The following is an 11,081-nucleotide window of genomic DNA, read 5'->3' as shown; positions in this document are numbered from 1 at the left end:
CCCTGAACTGTGGGGTGTAGTTCGCAGGAGCCTCTCATCTGGCATTGCTGTGGCATAGGCTGGCAGCTGTAGCTACTGTTGACCCTTCGCCTGGGAACCTCCCTATGCGGGAACCTCCATGTGCCAATAAATAAAAAAAAAAAATAAATAAATAAAAAGTAAATAGAAAATAAAACGTAAATAGTAGTGGTAGGTCTGGATTCCTCGGATACCCACCAGGGCTTTCCGACCGGCTCTTTGCAGCTCAAACACCTGGGAGCTGTAGCTCAAATAGTGGGGGCCTGTGTACCAGGCAGGCCACTAGGCAGATGAAAAACTGGAATCAAATCCGGGGCAAGCCAGAATGGGAATCCTCGGGCTGAGACTGGGCCAGCAATCAAGTCGAGGTGAGGTTGTGGTGAGGCTGTCAGAAGAGGCGTGGAGGAGGGGACGAGGGAGGGGCCCGGGGAGGAGAATCAAAGTCGGAGAGAGCAGAGCCAGCCTCGCCCAGCGACATGGGGTACCTGCCGTTTGTGTTGCTCTGGGGGCTCCCCCAGATCTGGGAAAATTCTGAGGGTGAGTGGAGCCAGGGTGCCCGAGCGGGAGCCGGGATGGGAAGGAGGCGGGCGCTCGCGGCGGTCGGGTGAGGGCAGATGCACCTTCAGAAATTCGGGAGCTGGATTCCGCAGCTCGAGAACCTACTGCTCCCCGCCTTCAGCTCCCGGGCTCCCGGAGAGGGAGCTCGGCTCAGAGATAGTAGACACCATTTCTCCTTCCCAAGCCCATCTGTTTCTGTCTTCCCTTTCCCTTTTTTGCTCTCCCGCCCGCTCCCTAGGCTCCTCGGATCTGCATTCCCTTCCAGCCTCGCCGAGGTTTTTCCCCCTCCGCTGCCTCCAGATCTCGTCCTTCGCCAACAGCAGCTGGACACGCACGGATGGCCTGGGGTGGGTGGGGGAGCTGCAAGCCTACACTTGGCGCAATGACTCGGACACCATCGTCTTCCTGAAGCCCTGGTCCCAGGGCACACTGAGCGACCAGCTGGCGAATCAGCTGCAGCATATATTTAAGGGTTATCGCAGCAGCTTCACCAGGGACATAAGGGAATTCGTCAAGATGCTGGGCAGCGACTGTGAGCTGAGGGATGGGACGGTGGGCAGCTGCCCAGGGGGAGGCGGTGGACGCAGAAGCCCAACTGGGAGGTCCTGGTGCTCCTTGCTAAGAGCCTTGCCTCTCTCCCTTCCGATTTCCACTTCTGTCTGAGAGATTCCAGCTTGACTCCTCAAAATATCCTTTGTTCCTTCTGCTGCAGGTCACCTACTTTCATTTATCTGAACTCAGGGTCCCCGGTATATAACCCTCACACCGATTTCCTCAAGCTCTTTCAGTCTTTTCAGCTCCTCGCAGACCTCTCTCCATTCCTCTCCTCAGACCCCTTTGAGATCCAGATATCTGCTGGATGTGAGGTGCTTTCGGGGAACAGCTCAGAAAGCTTCCTCCACTCAGCATTTCAAGGAACAGACATCATGAGTTTCCAAGGAACTTCTTGGGTGTCAGCTCCAGATGCTCCACCTTGGATGCAGAGGGTCTGTAGAGTGCTCAACGAGGACCAGGGAACCAAGGAAACGGTGCAGTGGCTCCTCTACGACATCTGCCCCCAATTTGTCAGAGGCGTCCTGGAGACAGGGAAGTCGGAGCTGGAGAAGCAAGGTCAGCCTGCCTCTGTCACTTCCTGCCCTTCCCTCCACTCTGGGTCTCTACCTGGGCTTCTCATTCCAGGGTTTACATCCTTTTGAGAATCAGGGGAAGAGGAGGGGATGGATAAGGTCTGAGGATATTTATTCATTCCACAGACATTAACTAAATGCCTCAGGGCCAATAAAGACTGGGGGTCAACAGGATCTCTGCTCAAGGGGGAAGGTGAGAAGACAGATGACAATTAAAGCAGTATTCGAAAACCTGCTGTTTATGTTACAGCTGAACACATGGTGCTCTAGGAGTACAGGGCAGGGGCATTTACAGGAGGCTGGATCAGGGAAAGGACTGGTGGACAGGGGAGGCTTTCCTGGAGAAGCTAATGCAAATGGATTGACGTTGTGAAAATTCATCTCCAGAGGTGGGGAGGTAGGACCTGTGAGTCGGCTGTGAGGCCCAGAGCCTCTAATGCAGAGTCTTCACTTTAAGACCCCTCATTCCTGAGTCCCCTTCATGGCACAGTGGTTAACGAATCCGACTAGGAACCATGAGGTTGCGGGAATCCGACTAGGAACAATGAGGTTGCGGGTTTGATCCCTGGCCTTACTCAGCCGGTTAAAGATCTAGCATTGCCGTGAGCTGTGGTGTAGGTCACAGATGCGGCTTGGATCCCGCGTTGCTGCGGCTCTGGCGTAGGCCAGCAGCTACAGCTCCAATTAGACCCCTAGCCTGGGAATCTCCATGTGCCTCAGGTGCAGCCCTAGAAAAGGCAAAAAGACAAAAAATAAAATAAAAAAAAATTAAAAAAATCCCTCATTCCCTTGTTGGATACAGTGAAGCCTGAAGCTTGGCTGTCCAGTGGCCCCACTCCTGGACCTGGCCGTCTGCTGCTCGTCTGCCACGTCTCAGGATTCTACCCCAAACCCGTGTGGGTGATGTGGATGCGGGGTGAGCAGGAGCAGCCTGGCACTCAGCAAGGTGACATCCTCCCCCATGCAGACGGGACGTGGTATCTCCGAGTAACCCTGGATGTGGCGGCTGGGGAGGCATCTGGCTTGAGTTGCCGAGTGAAGCACAGCAGCCTAGGAGACCAGGACATCATCCTTTACTGGGGTGAGAAAGAACTGGGAATGGAAGGAGATGGTCCTCAAGCAGGAGGGAGTGGGGACGGGGACAGAATTACACGCCAGAATGGAGGTGTTTCAGGGAGGAAGCCCCACACTAGGAGGGATAGAAGGAGGGAATGCTGGATACAGGAAGGAGAGGAATAAAGATCCGAACTCAAAATGGATTGAGACAAGATGTTCCCTGCACAAGAAAAGCAAAACAAAAGCCAGAACAACAAACACAAAAAGGAGTTCCTGTTGTGGCTCAGTGGAAACAAATCTGACTAGTATCCATGAGGATGAAGGTTTGATTCCTGGCCTCACTCAATGGGTCAAAGATCTGGCATTGCCATGAGCTGTAGTGTAGGTTGCAGATACAGCTTGGATCTGGTGTTACTGTGGCTGTGGTGTAGGCCGGCAGCTGTAGCTCCGATTCCACCCCCACCTGGGAACCTCCATATGCCTTGGGTGTGGCCCTAAAAAGACACACACACACAAAAAGACAAAAACCCCTGCTGATGCAGAAATAGGTGGTGAGGACAGAATCCCAGGAAGATTCGTTCCCCAGAAGAGGGATAACAAAGATAGCTGTGGTTTATTGAGTGCTTCTTGCGTGTGAGCTAAACACTCTGCAGACAGCATTGCAGCTAGTCATCCCAACTCTTCTTTGAAGCAGGTACTATTATTTTTATTTTATAAATGAGAAATTGAGGCTAAGGTAGGTCAGGTGAACTTCCCAGAGTCTCATCATTAGAAAGTGGAAGAGTGGCTTTAGACACAGGGCTACCTAGCCACAAAACTATTGCCTTCCCCTGGATGCTCTACTAGCATGTGCTGAAGTGAACTGCGTTACGGATCCCCAGACCCTGAGAAAAGATGGAGCATCTAAACTTTAGAGGAATCCAAGTGGGCACATTAAGTAGGGGAGGAAATAAAATGCATGTGGCATCCTCGCATAGGCGATTGAAATAGGGTAGCTTCTGGGCTGAGAAATATCCTGTGTTCCCCCAAGCAGACCACAGTCATGTCTTGGTGATCGTCTTGTCAGTACTGGCTTTCATCCTTGTGCTCGGTGGAAGCTTCGCCTTCTGGTTTAGGAGGCGCCGGTAAGTCCCACCTTTCCATCTCCTCCTTCCCTCAGCCTTTGTCCCCTTATCTTCTCCTCTCCCCTTTTCCTAACGGTCTCTTTGTCTGTTTTCTCTCCCAGTGTCTATCAAAACATCCAGTGACTGTTCTTACCATATCCCGTCTATGTGGACCTCAAGATCTTAGGGTTTTGGTGCTCAGAATTCGGCAGTGAAAGAGAGCTACCTTGAAGAAGCAGAGGACAAGCATAAAGCAGCTCTTGTCACATCCTTTGAACATGTTATCTAAGAGGATTCAAGTTCTTTTTCAGTGTACTGAAAGTTTATAAGCCCTGGCGGTTCTGTAAAAACAGATGTGCAGACTCAGATACCTCTCAGGGACAAGCAGATGAGGGCTGAGGTGGAATTGTGTCATTTTTTTTGTTGTTTGTTTTCTTTTGGACATCCTGTGGCATATGGAGTTCCTGGGCCAGGGATCTAATCTGAACCACTGTTTCGACTTATGCTGCAGCTGCAGTAGTGCTGGATCCTTTTACCCACCGCACACGGCTGGGGATCGAACCTGCCTCCTGGCACTGCAGAGACGCCACAGATCCCGTTGTGCCACATTGGGAACTCCTATGGTTATCATTTGGACGATGGATTCTGCAGTGAACTGGAAAGCACATTTTCTGTCCAAAGAAAACATGTCCAGCTGTTTGTTGTCAACTATCACGTAAGACCCTGGCTTGGCTGTAACCCACATTTTTTCAAGAAAAGTGGAAATCTAGTTATATGCAAACATGCCTGATATTAATGTGTTGACTCAAACTTTTATAAAATATACCTCTGCCAGCTGATGGCAACCCTGGGGCTCCCAGTCTGTGTCTCTGATATAAAAAGTTTGTCCTGAAGGACGTATTGGCAGTTTCAGGACCTCATTTCTATTGCGAATTTGCATTTATAAAGGGGGACATTTTCTTTTTAAAAGAAAATTAGGTTGTAAGAAACAGAGGTGTTGAAAGCTTTGTATTTGGCGTAACTTGATTAAAAGAGGAGAAATCATAGTGTGTGCGTATTATGTAGAAAGAGCTATTTTGGTAGGGATATTTCTCTCACATGGCCAGTCACTTTTTCCAGACTGGAAGGAGACAGGCTCCCTCCAAAACAGGCTCTCCTACCTGTAGCTCTTAAATGAAACAATGTATAGGCTGGGCTGAAAGCATTTGGGTAGGTGTGCACTGCTGTCCTGATGATGGCCCAGTTGACTGCTTTTTATTTATTATTATATTTTTGTTTTTGTCTTTTTCAGGGCCACACCTGTGGCATACAGAGGTTCCCAGGCTAGGGGTCTAATTGGAACTGTAGCTGCTGGCCTCTGCCACAGCCACAGCAACACCAAATCTGAGCCGTGTCTGCAACCCATACCACAGCTCACGGCAACACCAGATCCTTAACCCACTGAGTGAGGCCAGGGATCGAACCTGCAACCTCAAGGTTCCTAGTCAGATTTATTTCCACTGCGCCACGATGGGAATTTCTACTGCTTTACTTTTAGACTAGAGAGAAGAGAGCAGGAAACAGCGGTCCTTTCTGGTGCCAGGAAATGAGAAGGCCAAGATAAAATCACCTGGTAGTGGAGTTCCCGTTATGGTTCAGAGGATACGAATCTGACTAGCATCCATGAGGACGCAGGTTTGATCCTTGGCCACACTCAGTGGGTTAAGGATCTGCTGTTGCCATGAGCTGTGCTGTAGGTCGCAGATGCGGCTCGGATCCTGCATTGCTATGGCTGTGGTGTAGGCTGGCAGCTGTAGCTCTGATTAGACCGCTAGCTTGGGAACCTCCATATGCTGTGGGTATGGCCCTAAAAAGACAGAAAAAAAAAAAAAAAAGAAATCACTTGGGAGCTGTCAGGGAAGTAGTCTTTTGGCGCTTCAGGCCCTTGAACATCCAGAAAAATGAGACTAAACTTCCAGAGTCTTTGCTTGAAAAAAATAAAGATTAGGCATCTTCTATATGTTGGACTAGGGCAAACCTAGACTGTGGGTGGAAGTTCAGCTAGTTTCTAGAGCAATAGTTTCCAGACTGTGGTTTCCTGATCTGTAGCCTGGAAACTTGCAAATTATTTTGGGCCACCCCTCAAATAATGAGACCCTTTGGGAGGGGGGCCTGGTAATCTGTGTTGTAGCAAAAAGCCCTCAGGTGAATCTTATGTTCAGCTAAAGTTAGAGAACCACTGTTGGTAGGTATTGTATAATGCTAAGTAACAGATTCTGTAGAATGCTAAGTGAAAATATTGGCCTAGGGTTAGTCAGGGAAGGCTTCCTGGAGGGAGGGGTATTTGAAGGCAGTAAGTAGAAATACGTCGAGGTGAACCATCCAGTACACCGGATCAGGAGATGGAGTCTCCTCTGACTCACTTTCTTCCAGTGCCATATGGAGATAATAATGTCTGTGGGTTTTTTTTTTTCTTTATTTTATTTTATTTTAATTTAAAAAATTGATTTAAATTAATTTTAATACATTTTTAAAAATTTTAAATGATATTTATTTTTTCCATTATAGTTGGTTTATAGTGTTCTGTCAGTTTCTTACTGTACAGTGAAGTGACCCAGTCACACATACGTATATACATTCTTTGTCTCACATTATTTTCCATCAAGCTCCATCACAAGTGACTAGATATAGTTCCCTGTGTTATACAGCAGGATCTCACCTTTGACACGTGAAAGTTCCCAGGCTAGGGGTTGAATCAGAGCTAGAGTTGCCAAACTACACCACAGCCACAGCAACACGGGATCCCAGCCATGTCTGTGACCTACACCACATGGCACTGACAGATCCTTAACCCACTGAGCGAGTCCAGGGATAGAACCTGCAACCTCATGGATCCTAGTTGGGTTCGTTAACACTGAGACCTGAAGGGAACTCCTTGATACCCTTTTGAATACTCGACTGAATTACTAGGGGTGGGCATTATTTCATTCTTTTTTTTTTTTTAATCCCATTGCTTGTATTAAATCTCTTATTGCATAAAATAGTTACGTTGTTCTCTCTTTCTTCACTGACTTATTCATGCAGCTACACGGGGAGACTCTACAAGAAAAATGTTCATGTTTAAAGCTATAACCCATAGTAATCTTAAAAGTCACAAGCTTAATATTAAATGAGTGGAGGAAATGTAGAATGGTGGGCATAAAAGAGTTTGTGGAAAGCCTAAGTCATGGAATATTCAGAGCAATGCTGCCATGATGTGGGCTCAGGTCCAAAGGCTCCAGTTAAGGCCATGCTTCATTCCCTGGGTTAGCCAAGAGACCACTAATGCTCCATCTTGAAGTTTTTAAAAGTGCTTTCTGGAGTAACAGAGCTTCGTAGTGTTCGATAGGACAGGGGACTGGGCCAGTTAAGTGGGTAAAACTGTTAAATTCTGAAAGTTTTTGTTTTTGTAAACTCTATCATTACATGATGAATTAGGCTTATTCAGTTAACTATGGGATTTAAAAATTCTGGAGACAGAGACACTACTGTATTACTTTTGTGCAGATTGAAGAAGCTGTTGACAACACAATTCCACTGGAAGCCAAAATGGCCCTGGACCATCTTTGGACTCAGGACATGTGTGAGAAGGGTGGATCTGAGTCTTGAGTCAAAAAAAAAAAAAAAAAAAGCATTTCCAGTCATGAATATCATGTGCCCTAGACAACTGCTCCCTCTGGAGGCAGCAGTTTCAACTGACATCACGGTAAATACCTTCATCAGCAAGGGCTCCTCTGCTCCCTTCTTGGAGGTGCATTTTGTGACTATAAATATTGGTCTGCCTCTACTCTGAATAAGGTCATATAATTCTAGGCAGGTCTGCAGCATAAGCAAAGTTCCTTGCAAGGATGGGAGTGACTGCGATTAGAGAATAGGCCAGAAGTTGTCAATTTTTTTTTTCCTGTAGAGGGCCAGAGAGTAAATATTTTAGGCTTTGTGGGCTGTACTTTGGCTGTTGCAACAACTCAACTCTTGTTGTAGAACAAAGGCAGCCATAGACAATACATAAATTAATGAGTGTATCTAATAAAACATTATTTATAAATACTAAAATATGCATTTCACATAATTTTTATGTATCATGAAATATTTTTTGTTTTTTTTTCCCAACCATCTAAAAATGTAAAAATCACTTTCTTTAATACACTGGACACTTAATGGGATGGAAGAACTACTTATTGTTTTAGGCTTGGTTGCAGTGGTGTGATACCCTGGAGAATGCTTATCAATAAAAGGGTAGGAGGGCTGGAATTTGGTTCAGAACGTGGGTGGGGGTGCAGAGGGGCAGGGCAAGCCCAAGGAAGGCGGGTCCAATTAGATTCATCATACTATTCTGCCACCATTTGTGTTCATTCACATTCTCCATAATCAAGCTGAAAACATAGGGAGCAGCAACATTTTGCCAAGTAACTTCAATGTTTTCATTCTGCTGTCTCCCAGGAGCATCATTTAACCCAAGAAAGGCTAGAAGGCTGTGGACTCAAGACCCGGGAGGGCCCTGCAGTCCAGCTGTGATCCTCCTACTCGGTTCTACACACCACTGTCCTACACCTCGGGCGGGCCAAGGAGCATCAGATAGAATTGCTGGGAGATACTGCTGACCAAGGGGCCATAAAAATCACTCTTAGACTATGGGCCATTCAAAAAGAGGTGGCAGGCAGGTATTTGCTGGAATAGGGGGTCAGCAAACTACAGTGTAGTCAGACAATAACTGACTACAGGTATTGTCTCCAGAGCACCGATGATCCAATGTGTGAAGAGAATAAATGACATTCCTCGTTACACCTGTTTTTTTGGTAGAAATTCCTCAAGATTTACAATTACTCGGGGCTATAAGTGATTGAGTAGTAGAGTCATAAGTGGTGATACAGATGGATTTGTGAGACTTTCTTATCTATTCTGATGGTAAATTCATGATTAGATCAGAACTCCTATTTATCTTATTATTTTTTTTTTTTTACCAAGAAAGGAAACACAGTCACATTATCAGATTTAGAAATTTTTGAGACCAGTATGGAAAAATGTTGATTGATATTGAATGAACAGAATTGATAAATCATACTTTGTAGGAAAATATAATTGAAAAATAAAAACAGTCTATTTAGGACACAACTGCTAATGTTATAATGAAGACTATTTTTTAAAAATTTAATTTTATTGGAGTAGAGTTGACTTACAATGTTGTATTAGTTTTAGGTGTATACCAAAGTGAATCAGTCATATGTATAAATATATATATTCTTGGAGTTCTCTTCATGGCTTGGAGGTTAAATGAACCTGACTAGGATCCATGAGGATGCAGGTTTGATTCCTGGCCTTGCTCAGTGGGTTAAGGATATGGCATTGCTGTGAGCTGCGGTGTAGGTTGCAGATGTGGCTTGGATCATGCTTTGCTGTGGCTGTGGAGCAGGCCAGCAGCTACAGCTCCAATTGGACCCCTAGCCTGGGAACCTTCATATGCTGTGGGTGGCCCGCATCCTCATGGATACTAGTTGGATTTGTTTTTGCTGCACCACAAGAGGAACTCCTATCTTTCCATTTCTTACTTTTTGTCTTACCTTTCCCCACAAACTCTGTTTTAAGAGTCACCTCTATTGCTATATGCACCTTGAAACTCTTGTTTCTAATTGCTGCATAATATGGTGTTTTTCTGCCACACAGCATCTGTCACCTTTCCTATTGATGTACCCAAGTTACTGCTGGTACCCCACAGTGATGTTCCTCATACTTGTTCCTTTATGGATATGAACACATAAGAGCACTTAAAAATATAATAATCTTTAGGATAAAAAAGCATTTACTCGATGAAAGTACTGATGATAATCAATAAAATATAAATGAGATTAAAGTCAAAGGGGAAGTTCCAGTTGTGGCTCAGCGGTAACAAACCCAACTAGTATCCATGAGGATGCGGGTTTGATCCCTGGACCTGCTCAGTGAGTTAAGGATCTGTCATCGTCATGAGCTATAATCTAGGTCACAGACTTGGCTTGGATTCTGGATTGCTGTGGCTGGGTATAGGCCGGCAGCTGCAGCTGTGATTTGACCCCTAGCCTGGGAACTTACATATGTGGCAGGTGGGCCCTAAAAAGCAAAAAAAAAAAAAAAAAAGACGAAGGTCATAGCCAAACATCCCCCAATTCAACAGTGATTAGGAATTAAGATTTGTGTCCACGAAGGCATGGGACCAGGAGCACAAATGAGTGCCCATTGCCAACAGATCTGGAATAAACCACCTTGAGGTGGGCTAAATGTCTCATATTTCATTTGCAAGATAATTTACTCTTTTCTTGTAGAGTGGCCATGGAAATGAACTGTGTTGGCATGTGGAAGAGCAGTGGCATGTTTCCGCAAGGGGGAGGAAGTGGGCATGCCACATGATGTCAGCAAAATGAAGCCTGGTCTTGGGAATAACAAAGGAAGACAGACTGTTTCCCCTAAGAACAACTCCTTATTCAGCTGAACTAACTGTAGAGCTCCACGTGATCAACCAACCAGAAATTGGAAGCCCCCTAAACAGAAGCCCAGCCCCAGAGGGACAGTGTGCCACCACACTGTGTGTAGCAGGATAGCAGGAGCAGAGAAACTATCCCTGGCTCAGTTATGCTCATCATCTACCAGAAAGGTGCCATTTTATCTAGGTTTTTGGGTAGGTGGATATTTTTCCCTCTTTTATTTTATTTTTTAATTTTTATTTTTTGTGTTTATATAGAAAAAAGGGTTATAATTTATTTGTCTAGTATTTATCAGAGAGGTTATTTTGACTACTAAAATCATGCACTATTGATTAAATCACACTGATGAGTTTTTTAATAATCAGCTTAAAAATTCTTTATTAAATAAATCTAAATTTTGAAAACACCCAGTATTAAATCGTTATTGAAAAATGCCAACTTACACCTTAGCAATATTCAAATGAAAATATATGCTTTTGAGAAAGTATATGGATTGACATATTACTTGACTAAAAACTACCCTGCAAACTTTACTCTAGTTCATTAGCAAGTAGATAGTGACTCTATATTAACACACATTCAATAATTATGACATTTTGAAAATTTTGTAAATATAATTATTGCCCTCTTTATTTTAATGACTACTGTACTTGAATTTTTCTATTATTCTATATTGTTGAACTCAAATGCCAAGGATTTGGGTAAATTCCTTACATATACTATTTTATTTAATTTGAAACCCTCTG

The 11,081-nt window shown here is 45.0% G+C and overlaps 1 protein-coding gene across 6 annotated transcripts; it reads left to right on the top strand.

Moving 5' to 3' along the window:
* CD1D (CD1d molecule) lies at nucleotides 401–4,908 on the top strand. 6 transcript variants are annotated; one of them, XM_021088436.1, is made up of 6 exons: nucleotides 401–555; nucleotides 815–1,108; nucleotides 1,534–1,686; nucleotides 2,506–2,784; nucleotides 3,793–3,883; nucleotides 3,985–4,908. In XM_021088436.1, the coding sequence occupies exons 1-6, from the start codon at nucleotides 495–497 to the stop codon at nucleotides 4,004–4,006; spliced, it is 900 nt and encodes a 299-aa protein (XP_020944095.1). In that variant the 5' UTR covers nucleotides 401–494; the 3' UTR covers nucleotides 4,007–4,908. The 6 variants fall into 6 exon arrangements, with proteins under 6 accessions (XP_020944095.1, XP_005663293.1, XP_020944094.1 ...); XM_005663236.3 differs by having other exon boundaries at nucleotides 3,790–3,883; XM_021088435.1 differs by having other exon boundaries at nucleotides 1,483–1,686.

This window comes from Sus scrofa, chromosome 4 (genome assembly GCF_000003025.6).
Source record: "Sus scrofa isolate TJ Tabasco breed Duroc chromosome 4, Sscrofa11.1, whole genome shotgun sequence".
In the NCBI taxonomy this organism is placed as follows: domain Eukaryota; kingdom Metazoa; phylum Chordata; class Mammalia; order Artiodactyla; family Suidae; genus Sus; species Sus scrofa.
The sequence above is the reverse complement of the archived record's forward strand: the minus strand, read 5'-3'. Positions and strand labels throughout refer to the sequence as shown.